The sequence below is a fragment of the Salvelinus sp. IW2-2015 genome, linkage group LG13 (genome assembly GCF_002910315.2).
Source record: "Salvelinus sp. IW2-2015 linkage group LG13, ASM291031v2, whole genome shotgun sequence".
NCBI classification, from domain to species: Eukaryota; Metazoa; Chordata; class Actinopteri; order Salmoniformes; family Salmonidae; genus Salvelinus; species Salvelinus sp. IW2-2015.
In genome coordinates, this window is record NC_036853.1 from 5,051,176 (window position 1) to 5,075,297 (window position 24,122).

Genomic DNA, 24,122 nt, shown 5'->3' on the forward strand with positions numbered 1-24,122 from the left:
AACATCACAAATTGTCCTTTTGTTCGATTAATTCCGTCGATATTTATCAAAAATGTCAATTTATTTGGCGCGTTTCATCCAGAAAAACACAGCTTCCAACTTGTGCAACGTCACTACAAAATCTCAAAAGTTGTAAACTTTACCAAAAGATTTCAAACTACTTTTGTAATACAACATTAGGTATTTTTAAACGTTAATAAATCGATCAAATTGAAGAAGGGGTGATCTGTGTTCAATACAAAAAGAAAACAAACTGACGCAACTTTTCTGGTAATGTGCCTCTCTCAAACAATTTACTTCAAGTGACTCATTTAAGATGGCCGTACTTCTTCATTACACAAAGGAAAGACCTCAACCAATTTCCAAAGACTGGTGACATCCAGTGCAAGTGGTAGGAACTGCAAACAAGTCCCTTAGAAATCTGGTGTCCCAATGAACTCATTGAAAAGACAGTGACCTCAACAACAACAAAAAATCTGAYTGGTTTGTCCTCWGGGTTTTGCCTGCTACATAAGTTCTGTTATACTCACAGACATGATTCAAACAGTTTAGAAACTTCAGAGTGTTTTCTATCCAAATCTACTAATAATATGCATATCTTATATTCTGGGGATGAGTAGCAGGCAGTGAATTTGGGCATGCTATTGATCCAAAAGTGAAAATGCTGCCCCCTACCCCGAAGAAGTTAAGGTGTATGTAAACTTCCGACTTCAACTGTATATAAATATGCTACACATTGTGTTGTTAAATGAATATAAACTTTATTGATCTTAAAATTGTCCCCGTTACATGCGTATAGATTTTTACTTTAGAAATATGTCTGATGGAAGACGTTTTGTGATGTCATCTTTAAAAAGTTATCCTAAGCCCACGGATACATGAGACAAGACGATTTTACTAGATTTACATTTCAGTCATTTAACACGCGCTCTTATCCAGAACGACATAGCAAGGCACTTAACCCTAATTGCTCCTCTCAAGGGCACATAGATGATTCACATAGTGGGCTCAGGTATTCYAACCAGCAACCTTTTGGTTACTGGCCCAATGCTCTTAACCGCTAGGTATACTGCAGCGCAATTTGCTTGATCTGTGTTTTTTGAACATCTCATATCAGCTGCTGGAATTCTCAAAATGCAACATGTCAAATCTTTAGCTAAAGTCTTGCAACAAGACCGATCCATTTAGCTAGTTAGAGAACACTGCGCTAACACTCATTCAGTCAAGCAGCTAGCTAACCTAGCTTGCTTATATTTCTCTGACAAGTCAAAGTGTGCCCTGTCTCTGGTGCATACATATTTCATGATACAATACCCTGATACACGTGGAAACTTTGTTTCATTATGTCATTGTAAAGAGGCACCGGTCTGATCTGAATGACAGGTCTTCAGTCAGCTGATCTACATCAAAACATTCTAAAATTGGCTAGTTTTGTCTTGTTGAGACTTATGTCGCCTGTTGTATCTGAACTGGGCATTAGGCCTATCCTTGACCTCAGAAACCATGAAAGTAGTGCACGCCTGCACATTTTTTGAGCTTATGTGAATTTGAGAACTGAGCAGTTTAATAAGGTTAGCCTACATCAAGCAGAGAGGAAAACTGCTGTGTTGTACAGATTTCCTTGCAGTGTGCAATGAAATATCATCAATATTTCCCCACAGGTGACTAAGGCTGGACGAGTGGACGACAATGTTTAGGCTTATTTCCTGTAAACAAAACAGCAGTTGGCAGGATAAATGAAAATCTAGTGTTAGTGGGACAATAGCCATTTGCAATAAAAATAACACTTGTTATTACCAAAACTAAGACCGTACAATGCATTTTAGCTCTATTGAGACTATGAATAGCCAAATAAAAAAAACTTCAACCTGAGAGAAATTTCCAAAATGCCTCAAATTTAACCTGTGGGGTGTTCTATGAAGCAAGCTAGATCTACTTAGGGTTTTCAAATCAAATCTTATTGGTCACATACATATATTTAGCAATGTTATTGTGGATATATTTAGCAATGTTATTGTGTGTTCCTAGTTCCAACAGTGCAGTAGTATCTAACAATACAAACATATCTAAAAGTTAAATGGAATTTAGAAATATATAAATATTAGGACGAGCAATGTCAGAGTAGCATTGACTAAAACACAGTAGAAGAGAATACAGTATATACACACATATGAAATGAGTAAAGCAGTATGTAAACATTATTAAAGTGACCATTGATTCCATGTCTGTCTATATAGGGCAGCAGCCGCTAAGGTGCAGGGTTGAGTAACCGGGTGGTAGCCAGCTTTCCAAAGCTAGCTAGCTTCACATTCTAGTTCAGGCTTTATCCGTACTACGACAGTGGATATCGCTCATCCGCCTGCAGCAAACTCTAGCAGGCTTGTAACTGCGCGTGCATGTCGCACATGGCTAGTCGAATGCCAAACTCTTCTTAGATCCATGGCCAAGTTAGTGCCACATTTTCATTTGTGCCGAAATCAAAATGAAAGAAAAGTTATTGGAAAATTAGGCCTAGGCTTTTAGAAATGTCTTTATTTCATTACGTATATTTAATGCTGTCTTTGGTGTGCTTATCGCTCCTATCTGTGGAACAGGAAGTTGTCATAGACATAATCCATAGTAGGGTTTTGGAACCTCTAACCCTGGCAATTTGACGATTAAACCCATTGGGTACACTAGCAATGGCAGCCAGTCTTAACTTGAATGGGAACTGCCATATTTGGATTATACAGTATGTCTATGGTTGATTACAGCTGTCTGTTTGCCTTTCACAAATAATCTGAATGCAATAGTGCAAAAGCAAATGCTGTAATTTCTAAAATGTGTTGTGATAGGAAATTAGGTATTTTAACATTAAATATTTTATTAATCAAATGTTTTAATCTGTTGTCTTACTCAAATGACGGGGATGATCTTTGCAAGGTTAGGCCCATCTGATTTCATTGGTCCTCAACTCATGGCTTAGACACGTCATTCAGGGTTAATGGAGTCCTGAGTTCGCCTGCTCCGGAGCAGGTTAGTTCTGAAGGATTCGTTGCTATAGAAATGTTCCTGGCTAAAAGGTGAGCCACTTTCGTGGTACTGGTTACCCTAAGTTGAACTCAGAGTTGACCAAAGTTACCTCGCCAACACCCCAAACTGCATTCGTAGTTTAGGGCTCTGAAGCTGAAGACGTGTTCCAAAATTCCAAATCAGAACTTTCAGAACTAAACGAGTCAATCCACAAAGCCTGAAAGTAAAGCCACACTGCCATGGTCTCCTCCCTACTCTGTGAATGGACCACGTAAACAAAACCACAACTACCAGGGAGGCTGACAGTGAGAGGAGTAGCCTGGAGACAGGCAAAACACTGTGTGCCTCAAACTACCCACAGCCAAGAGAGCTAAGCCAAGACTGCATGACTCTCCAGCCTCCTCAATGAACAGGCCACAAAAATAGGCTCAACATCTGGTGAAAATAAATAAAAGAATACATTTCACAATGAAGAGGACTGAGATGAGAGAAACTACCTGTCATTAACATTAGACAAGCTCCTTGTCCCCCCCCAAAAAAATCAAGGCTTAACATGTTCTAGAATAGATAGTCTAGAGTCTATGTCTAACGATCAAGGAAAGCAAACCAAAGTGACTGATGATCATCACACCAGAAAACTGCAGGTACTAGCCCCTGGAGCTCTCAGGGCCATTGTCTTGAGGCTCAGGTGCTTATACAAATCTGCCTTCTGCAAACACCGGATATGGACTGAACCAATACATGGGCTTGAAGAGACGATGAACATGACATGACCTCCTCTGATGTTCAGGATCCGTCAATTCAAATCCCAGCTCTGCAAATGTTATGTGAAAATAAGTTCAGTACTCACCAAAATATGAAGTTTTGCAGAGCAACTATCGCCATTACAGTCGTTACGCAAGGCTGTAATACAGTTACGTTTGCAGAGCTGGCTAATGGGATCCTGGGCGTCAGAGGAGATCTCGTCATATTAATTGTCTCCTCAAGACCAGGTTGTACTGGTTCAGATTAGGATAGAGCGTCTCACCTCTAGCTTTCTGGCCCCAGGCAGAGGTGGTCCCTCAACACAGATTACTGTAGATATTGCCTTTCCCAAGCCTATCCATAACCATTGGCTGGAAGCTTAAAAACCGTCACTGAATCGCCTCCTACATCCGCCTATTCTTCCTCTGAACAGGACATTGCTGTAAATGTTGGCTCTGATAGACAGTAAATATGTGTTAGACATGATTCCCAACATATCATTAGAGGATCAAGCTAGCCATTGTTAATTTAGCAATGGTCATAGCTTGGCACATCTGTAGATATTAGCTAAGTGARTTGGTAAATAACGTTAGTTCACGTTAAGTGATGAAGACTTCACTTTACTAGTTAACACGGTCCTAAATGGCTGGTAAAAAAACAAAAAAAATATCAGTATTTTCAGTACATTTCTCAAATGATGAAGTTCTCGAAGCATATTGAATAATAAATGACCATACTTTCTTTACATCTTTTTGCACCAAAGTAGCCAGCTGGCTAAAAGTTAGCATCGGATAGCTAACGATAACGTTATAGTTTGAGTAAAGCCCACACCCAAGCTCTGGACACAATAACACTCACTCCACCATACCTCTTTCCTATCCTGGAGGCACTCAAGCACAGCCAGGTTATTGTTCCAGGAATGTTTTGGACAAAGCCTGGTCAAGTCCTCCCGACAAGCCCCCTCTTCGGCCAGCTTCCAGCCGCTGGTGCGTCTACGAGGTGGCGAGGCCGCGACGACTGGAGAACCTCCATTTACAGCAGCCGGAACTGCGGCTTGATTTTGAGCCTGGATATTAACCCTAACTGCAGTATTGGCGATTACACTGTTCGCAGATTTCTGTCCTCGAATGGGATGCATATACAAAAGGACAGKCATCAAAAGCAGAAGAGGAACACGTCTACAAGCCGCCATCTTCGGATAACTAGCTAGCTTGGATTGCTAGCTGCAAATTATGACTACAGTGGGATGGGACGTTTTCGTGCATACGTCGGCGTGTGCGTTGTTGGCAACCTCAAATCATAGAGCTACATTTTCTAGACTGAACATCTAATTGAGAACATTGATATGGCCCGACTCGTTAGTTTCTCTGTATCACAATCACCCTTCTAACTTGCAATAAACACAAGTATATATAGTTTGGGACTCTGGGCGGCTGCGTTTACACTGGAAACCAAATTCTGATATTTTTCCCACTAATTGATCTTTTGACCACATCAGATCTTTTCACGTAGGCTCTTTTTCAGCTGGTCTGATTTGCCAACAGACCAATTAGTGGAAAAAGATCAGAATTGAACTGCCTGTGTCAATTCGCTATCGCAATGGGGAAATCTAATAATTTTGTTTCTATATTTTTCCCACTAATTTATCTTTTGACCACATCAGATCTTTTCACGTAGGCTCTTTTTCAGCTGGTCTGATTTGCCAACAGACCAATTAGTGGAAAAAGATCAGAAATGAGCTGCCTGTGTAAATTCGCTATCGCAATGGGGAAATCTAATAATTTTGTTTCTATAATCTGACTTCTGTCTGCTCTCATTTGTTCCTGACATAACCCATGATACTGATATTTAATCTATGAAAATACAAAACCATTGATTACTGATCTTTAAAAGAGCACTATAGACAATGCTCATTGTTGAAGACAATGTTTATTATTGAAAAAAATATGATTTATGAAAATAGCGAGCTAGCTAACCGTTTGCAGCTAGCAATCTGCAGTATGAATCACACACCAGGATAGGATTGGGCAGTACACTGTATATACCGTACAACAGGGTATTTGGAAAAAGCCACAGGAGGGTTTTTCAATACCGCCAATACCATTGAAACAGTTACGTTTTTTAATAAATGTGAATATTTTTAAGTACATACCTGCAGTCAACTTGTGCAATATGTTAGGAGATAAAGAACATTGCATTCTTCATCTCACCTGTCACATTATTATGAAGCTTACAGGCAGTACCCAGTCACGTTAGGTGGTGTTTGTTTACAAGCACACAATGAGAGACCAGAGCCTTGAGTGTCACTCACTGTTGTGCAGCATGCGCCAGGTGATGTAATWACAATATGGAACTCACAACTAAATATCTTATCATTATTAAGTCAGTCTGTTTTGTGCATGCAGCACTGTGTAGCATTTTTAGTTACTTGTATAGTGTAGGTCAGAAACTGTACAKAATGTTCACAATGCGGTTGTTAGTATTTAGTTAGCATTTTCTATGGTATTTTACATGTACTTGTTAGCATTGCTAAACTTTGGATTACAGCGCATCAGTGGGGTTTGAAAACAGCGCCCCTTGTGTTCAGTGTCAGTATTACAAACTATCCTGGTATGGCACAAGGTCAGTATAAAGTTTAGACACTCTGGATATCACCCCAACCTACATCAGGATGAACAATAACCAATTATTTATATTTTAWTACATTTGAAATTGTATAAACATTTGGTATAAAATATACATGTATATATCATTTCCTCTGGATCTAAAATAAGCAAATAATTTTTAGTACATTAAGATTTTATAGATGTCCTATAGATGTCCTGATTTTCATCCATGGATCCATCTCAAATATTTCGTTTAGACAGGCAGCCCATTTCTGATATTTTCTTCACTAAATGTGTATTTTGACCAACCAGATCAGCTCTGAAAAAGATATGAAAAGATCTGATATGATTGGGCTTTTGACCAATTAGTGGAACAAAGATTAGGGCCACGTTCAGTTGCCAAACGTTCTCGAACGTTGCAGATAGAAAATGTAATTTAGAGCCGATGGCATTCCTTATTCTACATATCAGAGACATGTTTAATCTACATAGCTTTCCTATCTAAACGTTCCAAAACGTTCAATCCTGTTGAACGTGCCACACAATTGGGCTGCCTGTGTGAACGCAGCCTAAGACCAGGAGCACATTCAGCAGGATTTAACATTTTGGAACATTCAGATAGAAATAAGCAATGTAGCTCAAACATGCCTCTGATATGTACAGTAAGGACTCACATCGGCTCTATTCATGYAATTTCTATCTGCAACGTTCAAGAACGTTTGGCAGCTGAACATGGCCCAGTGAAGAAACACAACATTGCAAAATTAAAACAAACATCAGCAGCATGGCTGACAAAAACAGATTCATCTTCACATCCAGAGGAAAAGCTACAGAGCAAAACGCTGGGTAGTGGTGAGTGGGTAGGAAACCCTTGTCTTGCTGTACTATATCTGCTGTGTCATTTTTGTTKATTTTGATGGGATGTTTTCAGTTATCCTCAAATGTAAACATTTAGGACAGTGGTGTAGCTGTACTGGCACTCCAGCTATCAGTTTGTTGATAACAGTGCAGCAGTGTGATATCTCTCCAGTCCCTCCACTGAGCATACCCAACAAAGGCTCCTCTGTAGTCTAAGAAAAGGCTGTTTTAAATGGATGCCATTTATACAGTGCAGCAGCTGCGCTACTCATACATGCTCTATGCTGATGGTGTGTGTGTTTTCCATAATCTCTCCTTATTCCCACTTGTAGATTTTGAGCATCTTCTCAGTGAGCGAGGCCAGGTAACTGCCCTGATTCACCTCAAACGGGCAGATGTCCAACACTGGGAGGTCAGCAGGCAACTTCTGAATCAGGGATCCACTCCCTGCATCCCACACCTGGAACAAAATGACATGATTAGAATCAATAGATCAATGTGAAGCTCTTGATGCCGTTTCATATTTTTCAAACAGCCTCAAATCAGAGTCATATGTCTCTCAGTATTATTGAGTTCTTTCAACTACAAAACAGTTGAACCATTGATTCTTCCCTAATCGCAGCAGTGGGTGAAAGTTTAGGGCTCTATCTGTAATGACTGACACAATGTGCTCCCTGTCTCCACAGTGGACCATCATTTCCTTGACCCTGTTTTCAGTGCTGCATACAGATGTTCACAAAACAATTATTATTCCCAATGCCCACGATTCTGTACACAAGTGATACACAGAATTGAAATCATTGCCAATCAATGCTCACCATTGAATACGTGTGAATACACACACACACACACACACACACACACACACACAAGCCAGTGGCTCACCATGGTGGAGTTAGTGGACTCGTCCCCAGCACAGACCAAAGTGGAGCCCTTCCCGGCCGGGCTTCTGAACACAGCGTTCTTGGTGAGCACTTTGCAAGAGGAGCCGGCGCTGAAGGTCTGGACAGGGTAGCAGGAACACAAGGGCTCCTGGGCCGCATCCTGCTGTAGAGTCCTGTTCAGCTCCATCAGAACACAACGCAGAGACGGGTTGGAGCGCCCTGGGGTCACACGGGGTCAAACACAGAGACTGTCAGTCAAAATACTGGTGCTAGTGGTCAACACCGACCCCGGTCCTAGAGAGCTACTGGGGAATTCAGGCTTTAGTTCATGCCGAGCTTAGAGATATTAGAATCAATCCTGCAGCCAGAAGCCAGGACTAGTGTGAGAGTGGGCAGATTTCCTAGATCCAACAAAGACTCTGGCAGCAGTATCAAGCAGAATTCTATCAGACAAAAGATTATACATTTTATTTTTAACACACATTTTTATCCACAGTTAAGTAAAGTCATACTGTATATAAAATAAAATAAATCACAACAGCTGTGATGGAAACAGGAAGTTTCAGTACAATTTTATAAATGCCAACAGAATTCGTTCATTCGACACGATGGGATCTTTTTGTGTCGGTAAAATTAATTATGTGAGAAATGGCTGTGAAAACACAGTTATGCGACATATTGATATAATAACCATCATATCAGAGTAAACTTGGAGTCACGCGATGATATGGTGTGTAGTCCTCCCACTACTACAACTCAGGAAACCATGCAATTTTAGGTTACAGATAAAATAAGTTATGATGAACATAACAGGGTGGTGCAAAGTGCACGGTGATGAGCTTGATGCTSCTTTCTAATAAATATCGAGGGTCTTATTCTGGTGACATGATGATGATGGCTGCCATTTGACAAATAAAAATAATCTTGCTCTTTTGTCTATAATAATCTCATCATGTAGTAGGCTATACTCGCACTGTATCAGCACGCTGTTGGCTAGAGCACATGTGCCAAGACCAGAGTGGACACATTCGCTATGCAACGCAAACATTGTTGAAAATGCAATGAAAACCCATTTAAATAGTATTTCCTATTTGGTCAATGGGAATTAAACTGCAAAAGTTGTACACTACTTCATCACGCACAACCTTTTATAACCAACAAAAAAATCTCTGGTGGAAAAATGCCCATATTGTTTTTATGCATATTTTTGGATATTCACATGAAAATCTGTTGCCAATTGGATGGAAACCTAGCCACACACACACACACACACAGTGATTCTGCTAGCACTTCGTGTTCGATTAGCTCTGAGTAGAGAAGAGCTGAACACAACCGGTTMCCAACAGTAAAATGTTATGATGACACACTTCAGCTCCTTCTCTTTACTACAGACAGTGCTTCATTGTCCCTCAGTCTCTCACCTGGTCTGTAGGTGACCAGACAGTGTCTGCTCTCTGGCTCCACCTGGATGTCTGTGCAGCCTCCTGTCTCCAGGGGCAAAATGTGGGGTCTGTAAGTGGTGCTGTCCACCTGCTCCCAGAAGCAGCCCCCCTCCAGAGAACCTGCGATGAGGCCGCCACACGGGAACGAGCTGGAGGAGGCGCGAGGCACGTAGGACAGGGAGGCCACGGGACACCTGGGAGGAGCCAAAGGTCATGGTTTGGCCTTGTGGTTTTAAATCACACACTGTATATGTATTACACCATGTGAATGACATTTCACACACCATGTACATATTACATTTAACCATCTTTGAGAATGAGTAGCAAAACCCAACTGCTGAAAATAAAATACCAAATCTAACTTTTTCTGGTCAGATCCTGTGGTCAGGGAGGAAAATCTCTGGGCCCTAGCTACAGTGACTTCAGAAAGTACTCATACCCATTGACTTATTCCACATACTGTTGTGTTACAGCCTAAATTCAAAATGTATTTAAAATATTTTTTCCTCACCCATCTACACACAATAATGACAAAGTGAAAACATGTTTTTAGATTCCCTCAAATGTATTGAAAATGAAATCCAGAAATCTCATTTACATAAGTATTCACTGTAGAAGCACCTTTGAGTCTGAGTAAGTCTCTTGGAGCTTTGCACACCTGGATTGTTGATCATTCCTAGACAACCATTTTCAAGTCTTGCCAGATTTTCAAATCAACTAACTCGACCACTCAGGAACATTCACTGTCTTTTTGATAAGCAACTTCAGAGTGTGTATTTGGCCCTTGTGTTTTAGGTTATTGTCCTGCTGAAAGATAAATTCTGGTGGAAAGCAGACATCCAGGTTTTCCTGTAGGACTTTGCCTGTGCTTAGCTCCATTACGTTTCTTTTTTATRCTGAAAAACWCCCCAGTCTTTAACGATTTCAAACATACCCTTAACATGATGCAGCCGCCAACATGCTTGAAAATATGGAGAGTGGTACTCAGTAATGTATTGGATTTGCCCCAAACATAACAATTACAGTATTACTTTAGTGCCTTGCTGCAAACATATTTTGGACAATTTRTATTCTGTACAGGCTTCTTCCTTTTCACTCTGTCAATTAGGTTAGTGTTGTGGAGTAACTAKCATGTTRTTGATTTCACCTTTATTTAACCAGGTAGGCTAGTTGAGAACAAGTTCTCATTTGCAACTACGACCTGGCCAAGATAAAGCAAAGCTGAACACAACCGGTTGRCAACAGTAAAATGTAATGATGACACACTTTAGCTCCTTCTCTTTACTACAGACATTGCTTCATTCAACKTGGATGTTGCTGATCCATCCTCKTTTTCTCCTATCACAGCCATTAAACTGTGTAATGGTTTTAAAGTCACCATTGGCCTCATGGTGAAATTGCTAAGCAGTTTCCTTCCTCCCTGGCAASAGTTAGGAAGGATACCTGTATCTTTGTATTGACTTGGTGTATTGATACACCACCCAAAGTGTCATTAATAACTTCACCATGCTCAAAGGGAAAGTCGATGTCTGCTATTCCTTTTAACCCATCTACCAAGAGGTTCCCTTCTTTGCAAGGCATTGGAAAACCTCKTGTCTTTTGAATGTGTATGTGTAGGGTGCAGAGATGAGGTAGTCAATCAAAAATCAAACACTATTATTGAGTCCACGCAACTTGTGAAGCAAATTRTTACTCCTGAACTTATTTAGTCTTGCAATAAAAATAGGGGTTGAATACTTAGGACTCAAGACATTTCAGCTTTTCAATAATTTGTAAAAATTATTCAAAAKACATAATTCCACTTTCACATTATGGGGTGTTGCATGTAGACTAGTGACAAAATCTAAATGTAATCAATTTTAAATACAGGCAGTAACACAACACAATGTGAAAAAGTCCAAGGGAAGAACACTTTATGAAGGCACTGTAGGATATATAGATACAGTTGAAGTCGGAAGTTTACATACACCTAAGCCAAATACATTTAAACTCAGTTTCACAATTCCTGACATTTAATTATAGTAAAAATTGTCTTAGGTCAGTTAGGATCACCACTTTATTTTAAGAATGTGAAATGTCAGAATAATAGTTGAGAATGACTTATTTCAGCTTTTATTTCTTTCATCACATTCCCAGTGGGTCAGAAGTTTGCATACACTCAATTAGTATTTGGTAGCATTGCCTTTAACTTTGTTTAACTTGGGTCAAAACTTTCAGGTAGCCTTCCACAAGCTTCCCACAATAAGTGGGTGAATTTTGTCCCATTCCTCCTGACAGAGCTGGTGTAACTGAGTCAGGTTTGTAGGCCTCCTTGCTCGCACACACTTTTTCAGTTCTGCCCACACATTTTCTATAAGATTAGGTCAGGGCTTTGTGTACAAACCTTGACTTTGTTGTCCTTAAGCCATTTTGCCAAAACTTTGGAAGTATGCTTTGGGTCATTGTCCATTTGTAAGACCCATTTGCGACCAAGCTTTAACTTCCTGACTGATGTCGCTTCAATATATCCTGCAGCAAAGCACCCCCACAACATGAGGCGCCACCCCCGTGCTTCACGGTTGGGATTGTGTTCTTCGGCTTGCAAGCATCCCCCTTTTTCCTCCAAACATAACGATGGTCATTATGGCCAAACAGTTCTATTTTTTTGTCATCAGACCAGAGGACATTTCTCAAAAAAGTACGATCTTTGTCCCCATGTGCAGCTGCAAACCGTAGTCTGGCTTTTTTATGGCGGTTTTGGAGCAGTGGCTTCTTCCTTGCTGAGCAGCCTTTCAGCTTATGTCGATATAGGACTTGTTTTACTGTGGATATAGATACTTTTGTACCCGTTTCCCCAGCATCTTCACAAGGTCCTTTGTTGTTGTTCTGGGATTGATTTGCACTTTTATTACCAAAGTACGTTCATCTCTAGGAGACAAAACGCATCTCCTTCCTGAGCGGTATGAGGCTGCGTTGTCCGATGGTGTTTATACTTGCGTACTATGTTTGTACAGATGAACGTGGCACCTTCAGGCGTTTGAAATGCTCCCAAGGATGAACCAGAGTTGGAGGTCTACGATTTTCTTCTGAGGTGTTTGACTGATTTCTTTTGATTTTCCCATGATGTCAAGCAAAGAGGCACCGAGTTTGAAGGTGTTTAAAGGCACAGTCAACTTAGTGTATGTAAACTTCTGACAGAGGTCGACCGATATGATTTTCAACGCCAATACGATTATTGGAGGACCAATAAAAAGCCGATACCGATTAATCGGACGATTTTTTCCCCTTTTATTGTAATAATGACAATTACAACAATACTGAATGAACACTTATTTTAACTTAATATAATACATCAATAAAATCAATTTAGCCTCAATAAATAATGAAACATGTTCAATTTGGTTAAAAAATGCAGAAACAAAGTGTTGGAGAAAGAAAGTAAAAGTGCAATATGTGCCATGTAAGAAAGCTAACGTTTAAGTTCCTTGCTCAGAACATGAGAACAATATAAGCTGGTGGTTCCTTTTAACATGAGTCTTCAATATTCCCAGGTAAGAAGTTTTAGGTTGTAGTTATTATAGGAATATAGGACTATTTCTCTCTATACGATTTGTATTTTATATACCTTTGACATTTGAATGTTCTTATAGGTACTTTAGTATTGCCAGTGTAACAGTATAGCTTCCATCCCTCTCCTCGCCCCTACCTGGGCTCGAACCAGGAACACATCGACAACAGCCACCCTCGAAGCAGCGTTGCCCATGCAGAGCAAGGGAACAACTACTCCAAGTCTCAGAGCGAGGGACGTTTGAAACGGTATTAGCGCGCACCCGCTAACTAGCTAGCCATTTCACATCGGTTACACCAGCCTAACTCGGGAGTTGATAGGCTTGAATTCATAAAACCTTGCCTACAGAGCTGTGAGGGGAACGGCACCTCCGTACCTTCAGGCTCTGATCAGGCCCTACACCCAAACAAGGGCACTGCGTTCATCCACCTCTGTGCCTGCTCGCCTCCCTACCTCTGAGGAAGTACAGTTCCCGCTCAGCCCAGTCAAAACTGTTCGCTGCTCTGGCACCCCAATGGTGGAACAAACTCCCTCACGACGCCAGGTCAGCGGAGTCAATCACCACCTTCCGGAGACACCTGAAACCCCACTCTTTAAGGAATACCTAGGATAGGAAAAAGTATTCCTCCTACCCCCCCTCCCCCTTAAATGAGTTAAGTGCACTATTGTAAAGTGGTTGTTCCACTGGAATATCATAAGGTGAATGCACCAATTTGTAAGTCGCTCTGGATAGAGCGTTCTGCTAAATGACTTAAATGTAATGTAAATGTAATAAACACAAGCAGAGCTGCTGGCATAAACGCACGAAAGTGCTGTTTGAATGAATGTGCTACGAGCCTGCTGGTCTGGCACGGTGCCCACCATCGAGCTCAGTCAAGACTGCTCTATCAAATCATAGACTTAATTATAACATAATAACACACAGAAATACAGCCTTTAGGACATTTAAATGGTCGAATCCGGAAACTACATCTCGATAACAAAACGTTTATTCTTTCAGTGAATGAATATACGGAACCGTTCCGTATTTTAACTACGGTGGCCATCCGATCAGTCTAAATATTCCTGTTACATTGCACAACCTTCAATGTTATGTCATAATTACGTACAATTCTGGCAAATTAGTTCACAATGAGCCAGGCGGCCCAAACTGTTGCATATACCCTGACTCTGCGTGCAATGAACACAAGTGAAGTGACACAATTTCACCTGGTTAATATTGCCTGCTAACCTGGATTTCTATATATGCAGGTTTAAAAATATATACTTCTGTGTATTGATTTTAAGAAAAGCATTGATGTTTATGGTTAGGTACACGTTGGAGAAACGATAGTCCTTTTTCGCGAATGCGCACTGCATCGATTATATGCAACGCAGGACACGCTAGATAAACTAGTAATATCATCAACCATGTGTAGTTATAACTAGTGATTATGGTTGATTGATTGTTTTTTATAAGATAAGTTTAATGCTAGCTAGCAACTTACCGTGGTTTCTTACTGCATTCGAGTAACAGGCGGTGGTTAGAGCGTTGGACTAGTTAACAGTAAGGTTGCAAGATTGAATCCCTGAGCAGACAAGGTAAAACATCTGTCGTTCTGCCCCTGAACAAGGCAGTTAACACACCGTTCCTAGGCCGTCATAGAAAATAAGAATGTGTTCTTAACTCACTTGCCTAGTTAAATAAAGGTGTAAAGAAAATATTTTAAAAAATATTTTAAAATTCTGCAAAATCGGCATCCAAAATTACCGATTTTCCGATTGTTATGAAAACTTGAAATCGGACCTAATTAATCAGCCATTCCAAATTATTGGTCGACCTCTACTTCTGACCCAAAGAAATTGTGATACAGTGAATTATAAGTGAAATAATCTGTCTGTAAACAATTGTTGGAAAAATTACTTGTGTCATGCACAAAGTAGATGTCCTAACCGACTTGCCAAAACTATAGTTTGTTAACAAGAAATTTGTGGAGTGGTTGAAAAARGAGTTTTAATGTCTCCAACCTAAGTGTATGTAAACTTCCGACTTCAACTGTAGGTGTAGTGGGACAAACTGTGGTTGAGAATATAGACAATACAATATAGACCAATAACCCCTGGTCTGGCTGTCAGACTTACCTAGAGCGTAGTGGCTGCAGCTCCTGGACGTGTGTGCTGGTGTCTCTGGTGTCATACACCAGCACAGAGCCGTTACTGAGACCAGCGTACACATAGTTGTTGTTGTCCAGGCACCAGCAACAGCTCCACACTGGCTTACCCGTGTTGTACGTCTGCACCACTGTGTTGGTCATTAGACTGCAGGAGAGAAATAAATAAATAAATACTGTCCTTTTAACCATCAGCGTTTTGTTTTCAATCTAGGTCTGACTGATTCTTGCAATCAAAGAATGTTCTACCTTAGCAAGTGCAATGTTCTTCTCCATCTGAGCCTGGGGRTATTAAGTCAACACCATTCTGAAATAAACTGTCCTGATAAATCTCTCTGCTTGGACACTGACTGATTATCTGTCTCTTGTGGTTACCTGGTGAGTTTGATGGTGTTGTCCAGGGCAGCAGAGAGCAGGAGGCTGTCAGCTTGTCTGTTGAATGCCAGGCCTCTGATCTGTTTGACATGGATGGGAACGTACTGGCATGCCTTCAGATTCACCGTACTCACCTTCTTCACACCGTAGCCTGGCGGGTAGACACAGAGAGAGGAAGAGAGAGACAGAGTGTGAGGGAAGGAGAGAAATGATTCCAAGAAATGGCTTTCATGTCTTARAAAACTCAGAAATGCTTCTTGGGAGGTAGCAAATATTTCAGACGGTTGAAAATATGCCCTCTGATATTTTCATATCTATGCAAAAATACAAAAATTCACACAGTTATTCCGTACTGAAAGCATATCAAAGCTGATCAAAGGTCTTACCGGGCACCAGGGTGGTGTGTGGGGAGGGAAGGGAGGCCAGCAGGCAGCTGAGGGGTTCACAGTAGGACAGCACCCTGCAGCCCCCCGCCTGGGACACTAGCACYGCCTTGGAGAAGACGTAGTGGCCCCCCTGGGTGCTGTCCTGTCTCTGTGAGAGCCCGGAGAGAGAGGCCCCTGAGTTCTTAGAGGGCCTACAGCCAGGCTGGGCCATCAGCGTCTTCAACTCCTGGGASAGAAGGTAGAGAGTGATCCAACTGTTCAATGGAAGTCCGTGTTCAAGCATAACAGATGTGATCAACAAAACCTTGAAATTCAAGATATGATTAATATCAATGATTATAGCATGTTGTTCTAATCTACCTGATAAACGGATGGGGGAGAGAGGGGGGAAGGGGAATTACAGATAAATCAATAACAACATCAAAAGGAACAAAGTACCTGTATCTGCTTGCGTAGTTTCCCACATTCGTCTGTCATCACCTGCAGTTGTAGCCGGCACTGGGCTGACTCTAGTTCAGCATTCCTACGCATTGACTGCTCCTGCTCTAATGACCTGCACATATAACAAAACATTCAGACTCACTGGCTGTGTCCYAATACCCATACCAGTGTACTACATCCTTAAACTGCATAATATGCACTCATCGTGGTATACTCATCGTCGTATAGTAAAAAGTATGTAGTACGCCAAGGCCACAACGCAGTAGCGGCTCCTGACTGGTTGAGAAGGTGGGGCGGGGCTGAGTGCGGGTGGATTTCTCCCAATTCAACAGACATGCATCACAGTAACCAGGCTGATAATAGATCATMTCCAATTTTATTAATTTCTCTAAGCTCTGAATAAAAAAGGAATGGAGTTACAGGCCTACTCAGGCTGGTTATAGGCAAACTATCACATTAGACCTACAGTGCATTTGGGAAGTATTCACACCCCTTCACACTTTTCCCACATTTTGTTATGTTACAACCTTAATCTAAAATGTATTGAATTATTTGTTTTCATCAATCTACACAGACAATACCCCATAAAGCAAAATAATTAAAGTACCTTTACATAAGTATTTAGAACCTTTGCTATGAGACTCGAAATTGAGCTCAGGTGCATCATGTTTCKATTGATCATCCTTGAGATGTTTCTACAACTTGGAGTCCATCTGTGCAAAATTCAATTGATTGGACATGATTTGGAAAGTCACACCTGTCTATATAGGATCCCACAGTTGACAGTGCATGTCAAAGCAAAAACCAAGCCATGAGTTTGAAGGAATTGTCCGTAGAGCACTGAGACATAATTGTGTCGAGGCACAGATCCGGGGAACAGCACCAAAAAATATCTGCAGCATTGAAGGTCCCGAAGAACACAGTGGCCMCCATCATTCTTAAATGGAAGAAGTTTGGAACCACCGAGACTCTTCCCAGAGCTGTCCGCCCGGCCAAACTGTGGAGAAGGGCCTTGGTCAGGGAGGTGACCAAGTACCCGATGGTCACTAAAAGAGCTCCAGAGGGGGAGAACCTTCCAGGAGGACAACTATCTCTGCCTTTATGGTAGAGTGGCCAGACAGAAGTCACTCCTCAGTAAAAAGCACGYCAGCCCGGTTGGAGTTTGCCAAAATGCACCTAAAGACTCTCAGACCACGAGAAACAAGATTATCTGGTCTGATGAAACAAAGATTGAACTCTTTGGCCTTAATWCCAAGCATCACATCTGGAYGAAACCCGGGCACCATCCCTAAAGTGAAGCATGGTGATGTTTTTCAGCAGCAGGTACTGGGAGACTAGTCAGGATCGAGGGAAAGATGAACGGAGAAAAGTACAGAGAGATCCTTGATTAAAACCTGCTCCAGAGCACTCTGGACCTCAGACTGGGGCGAAGGCTCAACTTCCAACAGGATAACAACCCTAAGCACACAGCCAAGACAACGCAGGAGTGGCTTCGGGAKAYGTCTCTGAATGTCCTCGAGTGGCCCGGCCAGAGCATGGACTTGAACCCGGTCAAACATCMCTGGAGAAAATAGCTGTGTAGCAACGACAATTTGGTTCCATTTCAACATATTTATTACTGAAACAAAAGTGCTGTAACATGCAGTACCAGTCAAAAGTTGACACCTACTCATTCCAGGGTTTTTCTTTATTTGTACTATTTTCTACATTGTAGAAAAACAGCGAAAACATCAAAACTATGAAATAACACATGGAATCATGTAGTAACCAAAAAAAGTGTTAAACAAATCAAAATACACTTTATATTTGTGATTCTTCAAATTAGCCACCCTTTGCTTTGATGATAGCTTTGCACATTTGGCGTTCTCTCAACCAGCTCCACCTGTAATGCTTTTCCAATAGTCTTGAAAGACTCCATCACACTCCTTCTTGGTCAAATAGCCTGGAGGTGTGTTGGGTCATTGACCTGTTGAAAAACAAATGATAGTGGGACTAAGCGCAAACCAGATGGGATGGCGTATCGATGCAGAATGCTGTGGTTGCCATGCTGGTTAAGTGTGCCTTGAATTCTAAATAAAATCACAGACAGTGTCACCAGCAAAGCACCCCCACACCATCACACCTCATTCTCCATGCTTAACGGTGGGAGTCACACATGCGGAAATCAAACGTTCACCTACTGTGTGTCTCACAAAGACATGGRGGTTGGAACCAAACATCTCAAATTTGGACTCAGACCAAAGGACAGATTTCCACCGGTCTAATGTCCATTGTGCGTGTGTCTTGGCCCAAGCAAGTCTCTTCTTCTTATTGGTGTCCTTTAGAAGTGGTTTCTTTGCAGCAATTCSACCATGAAGGCCTGATTCACGCAGTCTCCTCTGAACAGTTGATGTTGAGATGTGTCTGTTACTTGAAATCGGTGAAGCATTTATATGGGCTGCAGTTTCTGAGGCCGGTAACTAATGAACATATCCTCTGCAGCAGAGATAACTCTGGGTCTTAATTTCCTGTGGCGGTCCTCATGAGAGCCAGTTTCCTCATAGCGCTTGATGGTTTTTGCGACTGCACTTGAAGAAACTTTCAAAGTTGTTGAAATTTTCCAGATTGACTGACCTTCATGTCTTTAAGTAATGATGGACTGTTTCTCTTTGCTTATTTGAGCTGTTCTTGACATAGCCCTATTTGGTAAAATACCATGTCCAGATTATCTTCTGTATAGCACCCCTACCTTGTCACAACACAACTGATTGGCTGAAACACATTAAGAAGTTAAGAAATTCTACAAATGTACTTTTAACATGGCACACCTGTTAATTAAAATGCATTCCAGGTGACTACCTCATGAAGCTGGTTGAGAGAATGCCAAGCGTGTGCAAAGCTGTCATCAAGGCAACGGGTAGCTACTTTGAAGAATCACAAATATAAAATATATTTTGATTTGTTTAACACTTTTTTGTTTACTACATGATTCCATATGTGTTATTTTATACCTGTCTCTTATACACATCTAGATGTGTATAAGAGACAGGTTCTGCCCCTACCTTGTCACAACACAACTGATTGGCTGAAACACATTAAGAAGTTAAGAAATTCTACAAGAAATTCTACCTATCACTTGCAGCCCACCTCTCCCATGCATTGTGGAAAAGTGTGCATCACWCTCTCAACCGCTCCCTACACACAACAGTGAATAAGGTCAAATCAAGAGGAGCTCAGCTACCTTACCTCTTCATATTCTCCTGCTCTGTGTTGTCCACAGCCCTCAGCTTGCGTGCGTACAGGAGGACGATATCAGAGCGCTTGGCCTTCTTGTTGCACTGCAGACATGCACAGAGCAGTAAAGGTCATTATAAGGACTGGACATAATCTGAGGGAATATTTTCTTATCAATAAATTACATCATTGTCTGTATGGTAAGTCAATGCAACTGTATTTTAGTCATTTTGTGGCAGTATTTTCTCAGATTTAAGTAATTCAGAGGGCATTTATTAGGTTTCAAATTATTTTTGACTGCTTGAGGAAATTCGTCTCCAGCACAGAYTCAATTTGGTACCAGTCATTACAGTGGAACAAGGAGCATTTTGTCACCTAGGAGGGACTGCAAATACTGAGTACAGACCTTCCTGAGCAACTCCACTCCTCTGCCCCCAGACATGCCGAGGCTGACAGACAGACATGCAGACACTGACCTGGGGACACTTGGCTCCCTGGCCCTGGCCCTTCACCCAGCGGCCAATGCAGGTGTAGCCGAAGAGATGTCCGCAGCGCAGGGTGGCCAGGCGGTGCTCCCCTGARGTGGTCCAGGGCTCAAAGCAGATAGAGCAGGTCTCCCCCTCCCCCTCATCTCCTTGGGACGAACGAAGAGCCGCACCACTGGTGGCCACTGGGGCTGTTACACTCTTGAAAGGGGACCGAGAGAGCATGCCGATGGTACTACAGAAACTGCACTAGCTAGCTAATCATGGAAATATTATTCCCCTCCAAGATTCTAGGACCATCACTGGCAATGAATGTGGTCTTACCTCAGGATTCACTTGATTTCCAGTCTCTGTCCTCGCAGCCTCTGTGGTTGCATTAGAATCTATACACAGGATAGACATGGTTAGATTTAACTCTTCATAGGTGACAGTCTAAAATGGCAATGCGTGGAACAGACTTGAGCTCGAGGTTGGTTTACCTGAAGGATTTAGGCCTTGCAGTGGCGTGGCTGCCACAGGAGGGTTCATTCCTAGGCTGGAGGGAACAGCAGGTTCGTCAGGGTCGTGAGGGTCTACTGGCCCTGCGGGGTCTGCCTCATCCTCTGACTCGCTCGACTCAGTGGTATTGCCAGAGTCAGGGTTGGCTGCAGGGACTCGCAGCAGGAAATCTAGGAAGCGGCTAGCAGAGGGAGAGGTCTGGGTGGGGTAGAGCGCCCTGACGCCTGGCCTTTTATCACACACAGACAATACAGGAACAATAAATGAGTTGTTGGTGAAATAGGTACTCAATGAAGTATACAATGTCTCCGGTACAGTTTAGAGGGAGTGACTCCAGTCCAACCATAACTACCTGGCTCTCCGCTGCCTCAGGGCTGCTGCTGTAGTGACGCTGGGCCCAATATGACCCTCCATTCTGATCCTGGGCCCAACTTGACCCTCCACTCTGATTCGGTTCTGACTGAACGCCCAGGTGGTCGGGAGCCGTGGCGGGTCTAGGGGAGCCGCGTCTGCCTCGTCCTCAACCTCAGTTTCGCTGCCAGAGTCAGGGATGATGATAGGGAGCTCCACATGGCCTGCCATAGCATCTGGTTCTGGTTCCCTCCTGGGGACCCCCAGCTGCAAGTCCACCTCCATCGCCTCCATTTGAAAAGCACTACGTAAAATATATTGTAATTATTATCCTGAATTTGTCCAATAGAAACTTATTTTTGTTGCAAAAGGTTTTCCGTTTGGAGTAAAAAAAATAAAAAATAAACGGTTTGTAACAGAATCTGCGTAATGAGTAGGGCACGCAAGGGCACCCCTGTAGGGCACGCAATGCTGCCTGGAGCCACATAGCTAGGGTGACAACAAAAATCAGGTTATGTACAATGCCTTCAGAAAATATTCACCCCCTTGACTTTTTCCACATTTTGTTGTGTTACAGCCGGAATTTAAAACGTATTTAATTGTGATTGTCACTTATCTACACACAACCCATAATATGGCAAATTGGAAATGTGTTTTTTGAAACCTTTACAAAATCATAAAAATTGAAAAGCTGAAATGTCAAGTCACTAACTATTCAACCCTTATGTTATGGCAAGCCTAAATAGGTTCAGGGGTAAAAATGTGCTTAGCAAGTCACATAATAAATTGCATGGACTCACTCTGTCCCCCAATCGAGCAGTGAATTTCAAACACATATTCAACCACAAAGACGAGGGAAATTATCCAATAGTTCGCAAAGGGCACCTATTGGTAGATGGGTAAAAAAAAAATAAAGCAGACATTAACTATCCCTTTGACCATGGTGAAGTTATTAATTACACTTTGGATGGTGTATCAATGCAGTCAGTCACTACAAAGATACAGGTGCCCCTCCTAACTCAGTTGCCGGAGAGGAAGGTAACTGAGGGATTTCACCATCAGGCCAATGGTGACTTTAAAAGTTACAGTTTAATGGCTGTGACAGGAGATAACAGAGGATGGATCAACAACATTGTAGTTACTCCACAATATATATATATTTTTTTACCCCTTTTTCCTCCCTAATTTCGTGATATCCAATTGGTAGTTACAGTATTGTCCCATCGCTGCAACTCCCGTACGGACTTGGGAGAGGCGAAGGTCAAGAGCCATGCATTCTCCGAAACATGACCCTGCCAAGCCGCAATGCTTACTGAGACACTGCTCGCTTAACCCGGAAGCCAGCCGCACCAATGTGTTAGAGGAAACCCTGTACAGCTAGTTACCGAAGTCAGCAGGCATGCACCCGGCCCGCCACAAGGATTGCTCCGCAATAGTAACCTAATTGACAGTGAAAAGAAGGAAGCCTGTACAGAACACAAATATTCCAAAACATGCATACTGTTTGCGATACAGGACTAAAGTAATAATGCAAYAAATGTGGCAAAGAAATTGTACTTTTTGCACCAAATACAAAGCATTGGGTTTGGGAAAATCCAACACAAAAACATCACTGAGTATCACTCTTCATATTTTCAAGCATGGCYGTAGCTGCATCATGTTATGGGTAGGCTAGTCATCGGCAAAGGACTAAGGAGATTAGCATAAAAAGAAACTGAATAGAGCTAGGCACACAAAATCATAGAGGAAAACTTGGTTCAGTCTGCTTTCCACCAGAAACTGCGAGACAAATTCACCTTTCAGCAGGACAATAACCTAAAACAGTGGAGTTGCTTACCAAGACAACATTGAATGTTCCTGAGTGGCCTAGTTACAGTTTTGACTTAAGTCGGCTTGAAAATCTATGGCAAGACTTGAAAATGGCTGTTTTTTTTTTAGCAATAATCAACAACCAACTTGATAGAGCTTTAAGGATCGTTTAAATAAATGGGCAAATATTGTACAATCCAGGTGTACAAAGTTCTTAGAGACTGACCCAGAAAGAATCACAGCTGTAATCGCTGCAAAAGGTGATTCCAATGTGTATTGAACACTTATCTAATCAATAGTGTTTTATTTCCATATTTTTGTATATATATATATATATAATCCCCCCCACGTTGAAAGAGTATTTTGTGTAGATCGTTAACAAAAAAATGACTAAATCCATTTGAACAAAACTTGGAAAAAGTCGAGGGCTGTGAATACTTTCTGAAAGCACTGTAACTTGCATGCAATGCTAACTAGTTCACTAAATTGCCACGCAACGTTACTTGAAAAATGGTTAACACAAGCTAAATTGGATGGACAATCTAACGTTACGTTAGTGATAAGACCAGTTATGTAAATGAGAATACATTAGCTAGCTAGTTAGCTATGTAAGATAAATGTTAGGTGACAATTGGCACATTTAATAGGTAGCCAGCTAGCTAGGTAACAATGATAGCTAGTTAACTAGCCAGCTGCTAGGAAGTGCAAAACACAAAGCGGGATTTTGGAACTAGCAGTCACCGTACATTGAGACGGAAACCGAAGGCCGCTCTGKTAACTAGCTAGCTACTGTAGTTACTTGAAACCGTAAACATCACAATTAGCTAGCAAGTTGTAATATTACGGTACATTACCGATGTGGATATTTCGTGACAGTCTCGAATGTGATCAATGAAAAAGTACGGAGTTTTCATATATAGCAAGTGGCTACTCTTTGGAAATAACCTCCTTGCTAATAAACTAGCTAGCTAGTTATAATGCTAGCTCCACTCAGATCAGTCTGCCGCTTGCCGGGCYGTGTAAATTAGCAGCTCGCCTCTTCCTACCTTGGAAAATCGCGTTTTACCAAAACGATCCTTGACAGTGTCAAACTTCGTGAGTTACCATGACAAGCTAAATGGTTAAACTATATTACTCTTAAAGCATGACATTTGATGTAATTATAATCCGTTCCTAGTTTCGTTGCTATCTCCGTCGTCATTTGGAAGGCTCGAATATCCCCGCCAGTCTTCAATGGCCCGCCCCATAATGTTTCAACACCACCATTGGTGCGGCGCCAGACTACTAAATATTATGCTAATGAATACTGGCCTGAATACTG

At 41.8% G+C, this 24,122-nt stretch overlaps 2 protein-coding genes across 4 annotated transcripts in view; both read right to left on the bottom strand.

The window, feature by feature from the left end:
- The window catches only part of LOC111972009 (Golgi apparatus protein 1), a 42,292-nt gene extending 36,998 nt beyond the window's left edge, over positions 1-5,294 (bottom strand). Inside the window, exon 1 of one of the 2 annotated variants that reach the window (XM_023998833.2) lies at positions 4,625-5,294. In XM_023998833.2, coding sequence (XP_023854601.1) covers positions 4,625-4,948 — 324 coding nt within the window. In that variant the 5' untranslated portion in view covers positions 4,949-5,294. The remainder of the gene's footprint in view (positions 1-4,624) is intronic. The other variant, XM_023998834.2, reaches the window with a different exon arrangement.
- A 372-nt stretch (positions 5,295-5,666) lies between these two features.
- LOC111972010 (E3 ubiquitin-protein ligase rfwd3.S) lies at positions 5,667-24,058 on the bottom strand. 2 transcript variants are annotated; one of them, XM_023998835.2, is made up of 13 exons: positions 23,848-24,058; positions 20,994-21,296; positions 20,623-20,870; positions 20,468-20,526; positions 20,135-20,344; positions 19,671-19,762; positions 16,443-16,557; positions 16,005-16,230; positions 15,619-15,769; positions 15,215-15,391; positions 9,526-9,740; positions 8,106-8,323; positions 5,667-7,680 (listed from the first exon to the last, which is right to left on the bottom strand). In XM_023998835.2, the coding sequence occupies exons 2-13, from the start codon at positions 21,284-21,286 to the stop codon at positions 7,537-7,539; spliced, it is 2,148 nt and encodes a 715-aa protein (XP_023854603.1). In that variant the 5' UTR covers positions 21,287-21,296; positions 23,848-24,058; the 3' UTR covers positions 5,667-7,536. The 2 variants fall into 2 exon arrangements, with proteins under 2 accessions (XP_023854603.1, XP_023854604.1); XM_023998836.2 differs by lacking the exon at positions 23,848-24,058 and adding an exon at positions 23,656-23,805.
- Positions 24,059-24,122: the final 64 nt, after the last annotated feature.